The 16229-nt window shown below is 43.7% G+C and overlaps 2 protein-coding genes across 4 annotated transcripts; one reads left to right on the top strand and one right to left on the bottom strand.

Annotated features, from left to right (window-relative positions):
- Positions 1 to 328: 328 nt before the first annotated feature.
- Positions 329 to 10046, bottom strand: LOC123112744 (uncharacterized). Of its 3 annotated transcripts, none has more exons than XR_006455664.1 (14): positions 9710 to 10044; positions 6865 to 6960; positions 6580 to 6639; positions 6339 to 6424; positions 6059 to 6218; positions 5512 to 5595; positions 5295 to 5377; positions 4511 to 4998; positions 3952 to 4377; positions 3138 to 3828; positions 1974 to 2204; positions 1736 to 1860; positions 1277 to 1647; positions 329 to 905 (listed from the first exon to the last, which is right to left on the bottom strand). XR_006455664.1 is itself a non-coding variant. In XM_044533819.1 (14 exons), the coding sequence occupies exons 2-14, from the start codon at positions 6886 to 6888 to the stop codon at positions 808 to 810; spliced, it is 2805 nt and encodes a 934-aa protein (XP_044389754.1). In that variant the 5' UTR covers positions 6889 to 6960; positions 9710 to 10046; the 3' UTR covers positions 329 to 807. The 3 variants fall into 3 exon arrangements, 2 of the variants coding, with proteins under 2 accessions (XP_044389754.1, XP_044389755.1); XM_044533819.1 differs by having other exon boundaries at positions 1399 to 1647; positions 9710 to 10046; XM_044533820.1 differs by having other exon boundaries at positions 1414 to 1647; positions 9710 to 10045.
- Positions 10047 to 12112: 2066 nt separating this feature from the next.
- LOC123112746 (vegetative cell wall protein gp1) lies at positions 12113 to 15820 on the top strand. Its single transcript, XM_044533821.1, has 2 exons — positions 12113 to 12730; positions 15561 to 15820. Exons 1-2 carry the CDS (start codon positions 12222 to 12224, stop codon positions 15592 to 15594), a joined length of 543 nt encoding a protein of 180 aa, XP_044389756.1. The 5' UTR covers positions 12113 to 12221; the 3' UTR covers positions 15595 to 15820.
- The last annotated feature ends 409 nt before the right edge of the window (positions 15821 to 16229 follow it).

Below are 16229 nucleotides of genomic sequence, written 5' to 3'. Positions count from 1 at the left end.
CGACTAAAACTTGAACTATTTTATTCCAAAACTTTATGTTTAGATTGGAATAATTTTATTTGAAGTATTGTTATATTGAAATATTGATATTTCAATTGCTTAAGAATTATGCTATTTATCCTTGATTGTTTTGAGTACTTCGTGCATAGAAAATAAAAACGAAGGATGGACATTCGATGACTCCGGTTGGGTTGTCTCTGCTCCTATCTTATCCGTCGACACATCCAAAAAGTAAACAAAAAATGACACATCAACAGTTCCACACAACAGCATCAGCAATCAAACATAGCAACAGCAGGAAAAAAAACCTGCAGTCAAGAAAGTCACATTGATGAAACAAGTGATTCGAACGCCAACAACCAAGCAGCAGCAAGCACCAATCACTCAAACAGTGAGCGAGCAGGGGAAGAGGAGCACGCGGCAGAGTGGGGGTCCTTACTCCCGCCACCAAGCTCTCTTCTGTTTCACCCTCACCCCTCTTGATCTGATAAGTTTCCCAACCCTACCCTGAGACCCTTCCCCTGTCTTGTCTCAATTTTGCTCCCTCTCTTCGCCACTCACCTCGCCTGGTCATCACTTTTCTTCCGCCCAGCACCCGCCTACAGCTTACGCAATCTGCCTAGGCGAGCTCCCACTTTCGTTAGGGAGAAGGGGAGAAGCAACATGTTCTGCTCACCGCTCATATTAAGCGTACCCAAACTTCACAAAGAATTCCTTCATACACACGTATATATATGCATGTATACCAATCTGGTCCCAGCAATGTAAGTGCGTGATTGGTCTGTGTGGATGTTCCTATGATATCAATTAGCGACATACTGATTGCGGTCGCCGTTGTAGGTCAACTAGACCGGGTCCCCACAGGTCCTCTGCACTGTCATGGTTGACAGTTGTGCTCTCTTTACCTGTTTTTCAACAAGATAAATAAATTAGACAATGAAAATCAAGAGAAAATGAAACAAATGTTCACTGACCATTATGATAATACTCCTGCATTGTCTTAATGTTCTGAATAAACATGTTTCCGCATACGTATAGCCAAGAGTAAACATTTGAGTTGATACAAGCAATCATATTAATATTTCTATAAAACAAATATGTAGCAGGCAAAGGCCAATAGCCAAGATGGCGTAAGCAGACAAGCATGACATCCACACACACAATGGCAGGTGTCATCTTATTCTTTAATCAAATGCATCCAGTAGAGTGATTAATTTAGAAAAAAACAATTGCAAGGAAAAAAATGCAACACGTCAAATTAAATTATAACACCCACCTGCTTTTTTCTTGTTGGAGCTGTGAAAAATTCATTAATAGCGCTATTTTTATTTGTTGATAAGCTAGCTGTAACTGAATCATGATGCTGATCTTCTAAAGGTCGTCCACAGAAAGGCTAACCTAGAGAACTCTCACCATTGGGGCAACCCTCATGATTAGCTTCCAAGGGCATGATAGGTGGAGAGTCTTCACAAGTAGGTGAGTAATAGAAACTGGGGCCAGAAGAAGCGTGAGCATGAGTTCTTCGACCCACGGCCAAGAGATTCCCATTGAAATTACAATGTTTTCTTGTGGGTATATGATATGGAAGGTTAGGGTCTTTTCTTCTGACTCTAAATACACCCCATAGATAATAGGACATGTTCCATCCTGAAGCAGAATAAGGAAAAGTAAGATCTATCAGCGTAAAACTGTGATAAGATAAAAGCACCACTTGAATAGGTGAGCGACTTCTTACTTTGAAAGCTTTCTGGCAGGATATTGGAAGGAAATATGAGCAATTCAGCTGTTTCAATGTTTCCTCTGAGTGCCAAATCGCCTTTCAGCATCCATTCTACTAACTTACTGTAATGCCTCTCATAACTGTAGGCAAAAATATAAGCAATTTAAATTATAAGTTTGTGTGCAGTTCAACTAATATCCTTTTCAAACAATTGAAATATAATAATGAAAGAGAAAAGCTTCAAGTGAAATACCTCTGGATATCTCTTGCAAAGAAAAAAAGACCAATACTGTCATATGAAAGGCCATTTCCATGGAACTGTGGGGGGTATATATTCCGGCGAGGAAGTTGCTCAAGCCGGATTTTAGAAGGGAATTTCTTTGCTATATCCAAAACCTTTTGTGAAGCAGAACATGATAAGTGTCCTTGCAAGCCCTTACAAAACTTAGATGACCGTCCAGTCCTCCATATTTCAAAACAACCTCTGTTCAAAGATAAGTAACTAAAATAAATTTTAACACATATTGATGAAAACAATTACTTAAATACAAGTTTGTTGCAATCATGGATAGTTGCAACTATCAAGCACACATGAGATGATACAAAACCAAGTATGAAACATGAAGTGTATGAACCACCCCTTTGGGTGTGATACATCAGATCTGCATCTGGTGGTCCAAAAAGTAACCAGAGTACTGATAAAAATTGACAACATTCAGACAAGATGCATCTATCCTGTAACTTCAAGTCCGAATTCGATCCACGCAAAGCGACAAAAAGAAGACTTTTTTTTTGTTGCTCATTATAAACAAAAGAATGAGAGTTACTCCCTCCAATCATGAAAACAAGGCATGTATCTTTCTACCAGAAAATGCTAAAAGGAGGCCGTGCATGCAGTTTTTTGGACTCTCTCCCGGAAATACCCCTATGCAAGGGCTCCATCTGACCAATCAAACCGAGCGACCTGGTACTGCAGGCCGTGCATGGTGCATGCACCCATGACATTAAATATTCATCTAAGCATTATTAGGGGTAGTATGGGCAAGAAAACAACAGCTGGACCTCGCCTTGTACGCCCTATCTTCAGGGTCGGAGGGAGTAACTATTCATAGAGAAAAATTGTCTTTTTTTCAAGTGCCAATCAAATTTTGGTTTGGAATTTGTGACATACGAAAAGCATCTTGTGTCAATTTTTTCAAAAACATTCGGAACATCTTATGATATTTTTAGACATCCATCTGTTTCAATCTCATGGATTTCACCTAAAGGAGTGTTTCCACAAAAGTTGCTTTCGAAGATGGCCTGACTACACCTGTTAGGTTTATTAGTTCAATGGTAATGGCAGGTCTCTGTAGCAATCAAGTCTATCTAGAATAAGCATCAAAATATATATGAGATAGAGAGGTAGAAATATTACTGCCAAATGTAAGCCAACTCTGGAACACTAGAAGTTATTCTGTCATCACTAGGTGAAAAGATTGGCGATTTGTCCGCAGGATCATTCAACATAGTTGAACTGCTGTCCACAAATCTTCCTCCCATGGCAGATGCAGCCTGATGCTCTTTGTATTTTAGCTCGTGACAATCTACAGGAGCTGTAGTACTAGGAGTAGGCATACCATTTCTCACATCCTGCTCACTGCTTTCCTCATGACTAATGGAGGTACATAAAACATTTATAGGCTTATATGATGGGTTATGATAGCGGCGGCGTTTTGGACTTGGCTCAGATTGATATGCTGATTTCAAAATGTCTTCAGTAGCAGACAAAGTAGTAGCTTCAGATGTTCTATTGCATCTGGCAGTTTGGTCACTGGTTTGCTCACTCAAAGGTTCTGTTACAAACAAGCTAGATCTGCCAACAGGACAAAATTGTGTAGAATGTCCCACTTCATCACATTGTTGACAATGCATTGTGCAACTGCTGTAAGAAGTACCTGGCTTCAAGCTAGGTGGGTTCTTTATTTTATCAACCAGTGAAGTATCTGGGATTTGAATTCCCTTCATCTGTGCACCAGAACAAAGCATACCTGAGGATGTCTCAGCACTAATTAACGTTAGGCTTCCCGGGATTTTTGCTACAAGCTGTCTCTTTGGTTCACTAGGTGCTGAAAGAAATAAGTATAGTTATCCTATAGTGTAAAGTATGCCATAAAAAACATGACCTACACTCCTACAGCACAGAAATAGAGCAGAGTCTAAAAGGGAAAGGAAAGGAAAAGGGAATATACCAGGAAAGTTTCTACCGTCTTGTCCATAAGCGATGCCTAAATTATCCGTCTTATTTTGTTTATTGAGATGCTGAGCTGCGGATTCTGCTTTCGAAGGAACTGGCACAAGCATTGATGCAGCAACAGAGGGATATCCAGATATAGAAGTGCCCCTCTTATTCGTTACATTTCGGCTCATTACTGAATTCATCATTCTTGGTTCCTCAACATCTAGTAAGATGGAAGACTTTCCTTTACTTACTGGCTCAGTAGAGTTTGGCTTTTTGACTGATGTCGACTTAGCAAGTGTGATCACTGGCCCGTCTTGTTTTGTAATTAAGGATATAGGTTCCTTCAGATTTTTGGGCTTTTGAGGAACTTCAATGACCAGTTGTTTCACCTTCGGGACCTTTGAGTTCTTGAAAGAAATAGACTTCGGGAGTGGACCTGCGGAAACCTTACTGATTATAGTTTTGTCCAATAGCAGCTCGTAGGGACAGTCCCCACAACTGTAAGAGAAGTTGAACATTCTAGATTGTAGGTATAAGCTCCTTAGTTGAAAATAATGATAAAAAATTACCACAAAGAGGTGGTGCCTGATTCTTCAGAGCATTCAATGTCAATGGTGTTGGCATTGGCCTAGCAGGTTCCTTTCCTTTCTCTGTTTCCAGCTTGAGTGAATTTTTGCGTGAAAGCGGCACTCTTTTTGCGGAGTCACCTTCCATGGATACACCACCAGATTCAGAAAGATCTTTTCCAATCAGTAATGTAATTGTTGCATCGTCTCCTATCCTCTTGGTAGCCATACTGTTGGATTGATTTCTCATGTTTGAGGTTTTACTACTCACATGTCCAGCCTCCATTTCATCCTCAAAATAACTTCCACTATTTGCATCATCCACAGGTTTATTCGTTTGCCCTCCAAAGGACTCTAATTTACATGCACCAACCATTAATTGGGATTTTTCTAGTTCCATCCTTTCCTCTGCAAATTCTACCTCAGTTTGACATGCTTCACACAACCACATGACCTCTGGAACCTTTTCCATCATCACCTGCATACAATAACTGGGACAAAGAAAGGAGTTAACATCCTTAGAGCATAAAAATACCACAATTTTCTGAGAAGAGATTATGCAAAAGAAATGATGAATTGAGAAGCTTAGTTCCTGCTATTGTGGGAAAGCATAATGATTGTGTAAGTTGTTACTTTATCAGTGTGCACCACATAAGTCGTTCAGCTTCCAGTTTACATGCCAAAAGAAATGAAAAAACAATAATTTGACCTTAACCGCGGTGATATGCCAACCATCAACCGAGAATAACCAACATCGTAAAAAGCGATGGAGCAAAGAGAATCTTACACATGCTCGGCACCATTGCATCTACCACAAACAGTGAGCTTCTCCACTTCACCAACATCTCCACAAATGTCACATACTTTCACCTATTGTCATTTAAAAATAATTCAAAACTCACTATGGTCAGAGAAAGATGAAACGCCTTAATCACATTTTGCATGCGTACTTGACCTGGAATAAGTGGTAAAAATAAAACAGAACACGAGAGTTTAGCACTCACATCTTTGATCTCTTCTAAAAAATTGGCCTCACTCTGTCTGTTTAACCTTTTATTCCAACAAGCCACATTAGACGCGTCTTTAGCCTTAGAAACAGATGAAACATCATTATCATGCATTCCCAAGATGTGTATCTCTATCTAATGACTTCAAATAAGAAATGTCGCTTCTATCATTGGACATCGGCTCACAGTCATGAGAAGCTTTGTTTAGCATGCACAACCCACTGTCGCCCTCCTTTGTGGAAGATATACAACCACTTGTGACATTACCTACTTCTGATTCTTTATGTCCCACTTTTTCACTATCACGAGCCACATTAGACCCGTCTTTAGCCTTAGAAACAGATGAAACATAATTATCGTGCATTCCCAAGATGTGTATCTCTCAATCTAGTGACTTCAAATTAGAAATGCCACTTCTATCATTGGACATCGGCTCACAATCATGAGAAGCTTTGTTTAGCATGCACAACCCAGTGTCGCCCTCCTTTATGGAAGATGTACAACCACTTGTGACATTATCTACTTCTGATTCTTTATGTCTCACCTTTTCAGCACCAACTTTATTCTCCATGGAAACCATGACAAAATTTACTTGAGATTTCTCAAGTTTCTTCTTTTCAATTTCAATTTCTACCTCAGCTTGGCACTCATCACACAACCACCCGCGCTCTGGAACCTCTTTAAGCATTACCAACATACAGTAACTGTAGAGAGAAAAAAATAGATAAGACACTATGGAGATGTAAACAAGTATTATGGCACACCATACAATAATCTTAACTGGCTAGGATTACAGAAAAGAGAATAGTATAAAGAATTCTCACATATGCACAGCACCATCATTGCATCTGCTGCAAACAGCGAGCTTCTTCTCCTCACCAACATCTCCACATACGTCACAGACTTTCACCTATAATTTTCAATTAGATTCCATGATTCAGGTGACTTAAAACCCACAATATTAACCAATTAGACTGAGGAAAAACATCCTTTCACATTTTAATTGTAACCAATGGTGTTGATGCAAGAAAATGATACGACAGAAATTCAGTGTTTCGGACTTACATCTTCAGTATCTTCAGAAGTTGTCTCCTCATAGGAGGCAATATCGTCTTCTGACACAAGCTGGTTATCAAATAATTTCCAACAAATTACATTTAAAATACAAAATCAATGACAGACACATAGTATGTAGTTTGTATTGGCATGCAAATACATCACTTCCGAACACGATTTGGAAAGAATTCAATCATAACAAAAAAAAGACAAGTAACAAGACAATATTGGGTATATGTGCTTGGAGAACATATGTGTCTTTATAAGCAAACTATGGAAAAGAAAAGAACTCACGTCAATGACGTCATCCATCTGCATGTCCCTGGTTCACGTTTTAACAAGAAGGTCCTGACTCACATATGTGCTTTCCTCCTTGAGAGGGGAATTGCCCTATTAAAGGAAAACATAACATCAATAGCTATTCTTAAATCAAGTTTCGAACTGCCAATAATCATAGTTACTTCTGAAAATCCAAAATTGCTGCCCCAGGAGGGGAGGGGGGATGTATAACCTATATACCATTTAGCACATCTAAGCAATGGTAATGCAAAATATGTGGATATATTCTTTCGATGAATAAAAAACAAGTATCAAAACTCAGCAGGTAGAAATAAATTGAATGTTTAGCCATATATGTACTAATTAGTACAGTTTTGGTATATATCAGATATTCTTGTTAATGTATATAGTTATTCTACCTGATAAAGTATAAATTTCCATAGTTTAAAGCTACAGAGGACAAGAGTTCCAACAAAGTATTTTCAGTTGTTCATTCAACGATTTACCTGGATTCAAGCAAAATAAAATGCCACTTCAGCACAGTGACGAAACAATATACGCACGACATTATCAAAATACTTCATGAAACAAATTTAACATAGGATAGTTGAAACCAATATCAATGCTAACTATACTACTCCCTCAGTAAACAAATGTAGGACGTTTTTGCAGTTGAGTACCACATAGTGTACCAGTATTGAAATGTTGAATCCTAGGATCGAGACACAAAATCAACCGTTGATCATTGTCGATCCAATGGTCTAGGTTGCATGGATTCCCGTCTACAGTGTCCCAATTGAACAGTGCTCTCTACAGTATTCTGTAACCATCCTCATCTATACTTAAGAAAAATCATCAACCAGCGAGCGCATCATCTGGTCATCCCTCGACGATCCCCACGGCGAGCTCATCGGCTCCTTGCCACCCTCACCAAACCCCATCATCATAGACCCTGCTTCCTAAGGCATGCGGCTCTCAACTAACTCACCTTCAGATATACCACATGGGTGTCCCAGGATCAAACCAATCATTGCAGGAAACAACAAAGAGTATACTGCACAGAACAAGGATAACAATTGCAAAAAAGGGAAGACAGGAAGGTAGATAGATAGATCTGAGAATACAGGGGAAAGAGATGTTTCAGAGCTTGATGCAGAGGGTTATTGGGCATGCTGTTAGAATTTTGGGATTTATGGATGTCAGCATTGTTGACATTTCCATGTGTTTTCCTATAAAACTTTTGGTGTTTCAAGCTAGTGCATTTAGACTTTGGACTAGAAGGTGCTTTGCATGTACAGGCATATACTAGTTTAAGAAAGCAATCTAATATAAGCTATAACACATATTACGGACAATAGATCTCAACATGAAACAATGGAATAGAATTCCATGCCTCAATTGAATCACAGAAAACCCATGGTAGCTATATCAGCACATTACCAGATTTAAGGCAAAACCCCTAAGGAAGATGTGGTGAGCAAAATGTCCTATATCTTATTGCAAAAAACAAAAATAGAGATAAGAAAAAAATGTGAGCATATAATTAAATGCTCATAGAGTAATTATTAGGCCACAACAGTGTGGAACAAAAACAGAAAACTAACTCCAAAAAAGATAGGATAATACCTACATGATGTTAAGTGCAACTGTCGAAATTAGAAATTGAGAATAGATAAATGAAATATGCACTGGGCGATTTTCACCATGAGTATGTACAACAGTGCACTATTAACCTTGATAACAGGAGTTATACGAAATGTGCCATCATTGGCTATGTGCTACGATCCCATAGACCACAACCAGGTGTAGGCAAAAAGGCTTAGGAATAGGGACATATCTCTAGAGAGTTGTGAGTGCTCATAGGAAAAGATTGCACCAAGAAGGAAGGACATCAATTATTATTTCTTCAACTTAAGCAATGTCATCTCTTCTTTAAATAGGGGAAGGCCCCAAGAACTCAATCCAAGAAATAACATATTATCTAAGGGAGAAACTAAGAGATAACAAAAGATGTTTCCTCGCAAACAAAACCGCATTCACTGCCGCCGGGACATGCTACAACACAGTGCTGCGGAAACTTTCCCGAGCCCCGTGACCTGACACCTTGACAAAAGCACATAATTGGACCTTATTTATCAATATTTACACATAATGCACAAGTGCCAAACACCATGAATATACACACAACATACATAATAAATAGTGTACAGAAAGCAAATCTTACAATAATCATCGACCTACTTTCTTAGTGACACGCAGGGGAAATGCGAGAAGCAGATACGGGTTCTACGGTAGATGGATAAGGAGCCTACATATAATATCTATAATGAGGATATGCAGGGGCATAATTTAATTAACAAACGCAGCCTGCACACTCAAGATTGAACTTCTTGAATCATTTTTCTATACCCTAGGTTATTCTGCATATGGCGGGCATAGGCATTTCTCCCTACCAAAACTGACTGGGTCGGTTAAAAGCAAAGACCATATAGTCAGCCAAAGACCCAACTTTGACATCTAGAACATCAAAACGGCTACAGGCGAAAGAAAGCACATAACCATCAAAGCCACAAACAATTATTTAGTGTGAACCGGTCCCAAATCTAGCAAACCAACTTCCCCAAGCTGGACGGCAGTAATCGAAACTCCAAGGAAACATCAAAGTGATAAACTATAGATGTCCACAGCGATTGTAAGACCAATCCCCAATGTACTGTTTCGTGTATTCACAGGTGGAATCCCAAATTGGTTTTCCTTAGCATCTAGGGTTTGCTCAACGCAGATAGTAACAACAAGATCCGCAAGAAACCGTCCAATTAGATTGGAAAACGCGTTCTGTAGATCAAAGAGCGGCGTTCACCTGTCGGGCGCGGTGACCTTGCTGCGGCGTGTGCCCAGCGGCAGCCGGGGGCGCACGCAGCAGGGAGATGCACGGCTGGCGGCGGCGGCAAGCTGCAGCGGCCAGCGGTAGCCTCGGCAGCTAATAAGCTCGACGGAGACGGCGCTTCCCGTCCGCCGCGCGGCTACAGCGCGCCCGCGCGACACTTCGCCTGGAGGTGATGGCGGTGGCACCGGACCGGGGGCGCGGGCGGTGGCGCTTCAGCCCGTCCCCAGTCGCCCTCTCTCGCGAAGGAAGAGTATGGGATGCGGTAGAACACAAGAGGAAAGGCAGAAGGAAAGGAAACAAGGCAGAAAAGGTTTCATCAATATACTGGAGTACGTGTTTATACGTGAGATACTATATACGAAAAAACAAATACATGCAAAATATGGGCTTACTCCAGTTTTCCTGGTTTTGGGCCCGAATTTGTTATTTTTGTGCAGCCTTAATAGTACTAAGAGAAAATCTATTTGTCTTGAAAAAAATACTAAGAGAAAATCTATAAATGTCCATGTAAAAAAGGTCAATTTTTTTTGAAACTTTTAACTATCATCTTGTAGCCTTTCAAAATAAAGTGATCCAATGCACCCCTGCAGAAAAATACGTACTTATTTGTTTGGTCCTATTTGGGACAAGTTTTTTCGGACGGAGGAAGTAGTAGTTTAAACGTCAAATAGCAGGTCATGATCGTGTGCATGCTCCACAAATTTTGCAAAAAATTCTTTTTTGAGGAGATACAAGAGGAAAGTGAAAGCATGAGGTTTGAGAAAATGTTTAGAATACTTCAAAAAGGTGAAGGAAAGAAAGTATTCATATAAGTATTTTCAAACCTTTAACTCCAAAATGTTTAGAATACTCACATATATCTTCTTTTATTTAGGATAGTGTGATTAGTTTAGTTGGGGATGTCAGGGTGTGCCAGGTACTATTGACTTGATCCTTGCCAAAACTCACCCAAGCGGCGCTATTCGAGGCGGCTCACCGAAAGGTTGCTGCAACTGAGGCTGCCAAGGAGGCCTCCACTTTCCTTCCCACCATAAAAGGGGCTACTGCATTGGTCGAAGGCGACCAGGGGGATCCCAACGCACCCAATGCTATCTTTAAATCCAAGCCGAAGTCGATCGGCATCAAGGGGGTGCATATTAGAAGAATAGAAAAACAATCAATGAGGACCTTCTTCTGGAATATTCGAGGTTTTGGCCATACGGGGCGCCGAACCCAACTGAAGGATTATATTGTCAGCGAGAACAATATTCAATTGCTCCCCAATAGTATCGAGATTGATTTTTCTTTCTTTGAATTTGGAACAATTGATCCTCTTGAAAAAAGCGGCTGGCAATGGGTGTCGACTAATGGACATTCGGGAGGCCTTCTACTAGGCGTCAGCAGAGAGTCCTATAAGGTGTTGTGCTGGACCTTGGGGAGTTTCTTTCTTAGTTCTTCCATCAAGACAATTGCCACACATAAATATTGGGAGCTTTTCCAGGCGTCCACTCACTTCCTATAGCTTTTTTGGTGGAAATCAAAACCAAGATTAATAGCTCAAACTTCTCGGTGATAATGGGCGGGAATTTTAACCTCATTAAGGAGGCGACATATAAGAATTCAAACAACATCTATTGGTACTGTATCAACGGGTTCAATGTGGCCATTGCTAACATGGTCCTCAAAGAAATCCATCGTGTGGGATACAGATTACTTGGACAATCATGCAACTTTCCCCGATTTGTTTGGTCATGGACCGAGTTTCTGTCTCCGCCAACTGGGAAGTCGATTACCCCCTCTTTTCAGGAAGGAAACGATGGCAAGCATCGACGTCATCAAATTCAACCACTAGATCCTGGATTCTAGGTCTTCACCCTAAAGAACAAGTCTAAGCATATCCCAACAATGCCTTCAACATGATAACGATGCAAAAGCATCGCCATTATCGGGTATAACTAACTTGGGTCAGACCTAGGGTTTTCACCCCATAACTAGAGACTAGATACTAGCGAAGCACCATGTAACACCCCCGGTGTCATGCTACAGTAAACCCTGCTAATGGTGCCACGTCATTACATTATTGTTACTAATCCTCGCTTGATCCAAATCTTATTTCAAACTCAAATTCAAAACCAAGTTTAAAGTCAAAATTCAAATTTTATCAAACATGAAACTAAAATGTTCGAGGTGTGGCAAATAGTCCCTGGATATTTTTCATGTTGAGATCATATTTTTATAATGTGTTTAAATGCTCTAAAAATAATAAAACAGGGGCTAGTTGTTTATTTTATAAAAAAAAGTATATTACAAAAGAAAAGGTAAAGAAAAGGGGAAGCCCCCAGGCCTAGACCACCTCCCAGCCCCGCTGAGCCTCGGGCCAGCCAGGCCGGCCCAACCCTGCACTCCCTCGGTCGCCTTTCTTCGCCACTGCTCACGCGACCGGGCGCCTGCGACCGAGCAGTCCCTGCCGGACCAGCTCGTCGGCGTCACCGCGGAGGCGATAAGGATGCCGCCCCCCTGCGGCGCCTCGGTCCCCTCCCCCACTTGCCCCCTCGCTCCCCACTCCGTCCTCCACTCTCCCTCTCCCCAGATCCCTTTCTCCCCTGCGCCCACCCGACGCGGCCGCTGCTGCCGCCTCGCCGTGACCATGGCCGACGACCTCCCCGAGCCAAGCGAAGACGTCGAGGAGCATCGTCGGCATCTCCTGCGTCTACTACAGCCAGCAGTGCGAGCTGGGAGGCGTTGCTTCCCCGGATCCTCGTCGTCTTCCACCTTCGGCACCGCCGCCGTCACCGCCTCATCGTCTCCGCGGCCAGCGTCGTCCCTTTCGTCCGAGCTTGCGCCAGGAGCTCCACCTGCCTCCCCTGCTTCCCCTACGCGGATCCACTCGAGCTCGAAGCACCCACCTCGACCGAATCGTCCGTCTTCCTCGACTACGGCCGCTGCGGCCATCACCGTCGATCTGCACCACCGGCGCCTCCCGGCCTCGCCGAGCTCGTCCACGGCTTCCCCGGGGTGAGCCGCCGCCCGTTCCCCTTCTCCCCGCCTCGGACTGCCGCTGTAGTCGCCGCCTCCTTCCTTACAGGAGCCCGCCCGAGCTTGGCCGTGCCTGCGAGCCGCCACTGCTGCTACTGGTGCGGCCTGCTACTGCTGCTGCAGCCCACGCACACCCAAAGCCACCCACGCCACGACGCCCCGTACTCCCGCTGGCCGCGTCCGGCCACGCGCCGGCCGTCCCCTGGCCGCACGTTGTTGCTCTGCTGTTGGTGCTGACCGCTTGACGTTGTCGTCGCTGCTGCATGCTCTGCCTGATGCCAACGCTGCTCCTGCCGTGCTACTTTGCTCTATGCTGCTCGCTGGTACTGCTCCCTACTGTTGTTGCCTTGCTCACTGATGCCGCTGCTTCGCCTCAACGCTGCTGTTGCGCTTCTTTACTGCTACTATTGGCTGGCCATGGCCAAGGCCATGGTCGAGTGTGTTGCGTGGTGTGTTCTGTGTGTGTGACCGGCCAGGATCAATTAGTTTAGGCTAATCTAGATTTAGGTTAATGATTGCTAGATTAACTACCAGCCAATGACAGTACCCCCCCCTATTAGTTAATCTAATGTAATTAAAGTCTAGTTTAACCATAGACAATGACATATGGGACCCGCCCAAACTATTCATCCTTTGGCTATTCAATCTTTGACTAGGTCAACCCACCCCACTGGCCCCACTAGCATACTCATAGGCTAGAGTAACACTAGGTGACAAAAGTATTTATAGTTATTTTTTTCGAATTAAATTAAATCCAGTAATTACTAGAAAATATTTGAAACCTTAGAAATCATATAAAATAATCTGTAACTCGGTTGGAAAAACTTTGTACATGAAAGTTGCTCAGAACGACGAGACGAATTTGGATACACAGTCCGTTCTTCCGCCACACACCCCTAGCATATCAAACACGCAACTTTTCCCCTTCGGTTCATCCGTCCGAAAACGCGAAACACCGGGGATACTTTCTTGGATGTTTCCCCTTCGCCAGTATAGGCTAGTACTGCGTTAGGTCACCCCTAACCCCGCGTATTGCCTTGTTATATGTTGTGTTACTTTGATTGCTCTGTTATTTATGGTGTTCCCCCTCCGTTACTCCTTTCCGGTAGACCTCGAGACCGATGCTGCCCCTGTGATCGACTACGTCGACGATGACCCCTCCTTGCCAGAGCAACCAGGCAAGCCCCCCCTTTGATCATCCCCATATCGCCCATTCCTTTCTCTCATGCTTGCATTAGATTTTGCTACTGTTATTGTATGCTCATATTCTGATGCATAGCCTGCTTTTGTATTTGCTGTTGTACCTTACCTGCTTATCCTAAACTGCTTAGTATAGGTTGGTTAGTGATCCATCAGTGACCCCCACCTTGTCCTTGTTGCCCCTGCTTCATCATTGAAGACCCGATCAACGGGATTGAAGACCAGGCCCCGGCACCACACATCACTTTCCCCTTAGTTGCTCGGCACTGCTGGGTTACTATCGAGTGCCGAGGGTGAGACCTCTACAGCACTTCTGATGTTAACCCTGTGGTGTAGCTATTCGGTCGTGGTCATCGAGGGTGATTCCGCCTTAACCACTTCCGATACGACTCTGTCGTGCAACCCCTCAAGTGTGAACCTCGGGGGTGATTCCTCTTACGTTCACCTTGATGATTACATCGAGTGAAATTCACCGAGGGTGATTCCTCGGGTTTTCCCCTTGATGTTTGGACACACGGTTACTATGGTTACTATGACTTTACACTGAACCATGTTACTAAAGACGGGTCGACCCTAAGGGGTGCCCGCGCGAGCATAATTGCGAGTGATGAGGAGTCGGGTTGACCTGGAAGGTGCCCGTGAGATAATTACGAGGCGTGGCCGGGCATTCTTAGCCCTTGCCGCAAGTCCTCGAGACGGGGCAACGGGGTCACATTTTTCGTGAGTCTCTGCTTGTTACCGCGCGTTCCCAATCCACTACGATTTGGATATTTGATCCGAGGGGCCTCTGGCCTGATAGCACTAACCATCACGTGGGCATAGTATGGGCGTTCTGCGTTGTATGCATCAGCCGAAGCTTAATAGACGTCAGCGACTGAGCGGCGCGCGCCGGGTTGGATTGGTTACGCCTTCTCTTGTATAAGGGAGGCTAGGTCTGCTCACCGGCCGCGTACGCAACGTGCAGGAGTTTTCGGGGAGATGGCCCATGACCCCTGGGGGCATAGGTTTAGTCCGGCGTGCTGACCTCTCTGTTAAGTCTAGGTCGGGTTGCGGCGTATTGTTTGGCCGAGGCCGGGCATGACCCAGGAAAGTGTGTCCGGCCGGAGTTAATCAAGCGTGGTGGGTAAGTTGGTGCACCCCTGCAGGGAAGAACTAATCTATGCATAGCCTGTCCTACGGTAACGGACACTTGGAGTTGTATCCCGATCGATACAACTAGAACTGGATACTTGTGATGAGAATTGGATGGTGATGAGAATTGGATGGTGATGAGAATTGGATAGTATGGCTCTGGGATTGCTTTCTCGCAGGGAGTCGAGAAAGGATCTCTGGCCGAGGTTGATAACCCTACTACTACCTTACCTTATGTTACTCTACTCCCTCCTGTTTGCTGCAAGATGGTGGTTTCCAGAAGATGCTAGTCTTCGACGGGACTAGGCCTTCTCTCTATTCTGGCATTTCTGCAGCCCAGTCCACATATACAACCTTTCTTTGATAATGTTGCATATGTAGTGTAGATCCTTGCTTGCGAGTACTTTGGATGAGTACTCACGGTTGCTTTGCTACCCCCCCTTTCCCTTTCTTTCTTCTTCCTGGTTGTTGCAACCAGATGGTGGAGTCCAGGAGCCAGATGCCACATGTGACGACTGCTACTACCACGAGGGCGCCTACTACCTCATGAAGACCGCGACGACTAGGAGTAGTTAGGAGGCTCCCAGGCAGGAGACCTTGCCTTTTCGATCAAGGTTGCTTTTGTGCTAGCCTTCTTAAGGCAAACTTGTTTAACTCATGTCTGTACTCAGATATTGTTGCTTCCGCTGACTCTTGTGTATTCGAGCTTATGTATTCGAGCCCTCGAGGCCCCTGGCTTGTAATATAAAGCTTGTATTATTTTAACTTGTGTCTAGAGTTGTGTTGTGATATCTTCCCGTGAGTCCTTGATCTTGATCGTACACATTTGCGTGTATGATTAGTGTACGATTGAATCGAGGGCGTCACACACCACGAATAGAAGTTAATCATGTGTTCTCACCATCATTTTTTCGTGATGCCAACAGCTACATGCGTTGGGCTAGAAATCCCACTGCCTTGACAACACAACCATACCCTCTATGGCAAGGCATCGCCTATAGATTGCATCTCACCATTGAAGGCAAACTGGCCAGAGTGAGAGCCGCCAAAGCCCACAAAGGTGCCTTTTGGTTGCATCCCTCAACCTCGCCAGTGCAAGACGCCAGTTGCGGCCACCGGATCCGGAGAGAGGAACCCTCACAAGGAC

This window comes from Triticum aestivum, chromosome 5B (assembly GCF_018294505.1).
Source record: "Triticum aestivum cultivar Chinese Spring chromosome 5B, IWGSC CS RefSeq v2.1, whole genome shotgun sequence".
Lineage (NCBI taxonomy): Eukaryota > Viridiplantae > Streptophyta > Magnoliopsida > Poales > Poaceae > Triticum > Triticum aestivum.
This window is presented reverse-complemented; position numbering and strand designations above follow the sequence as displayed.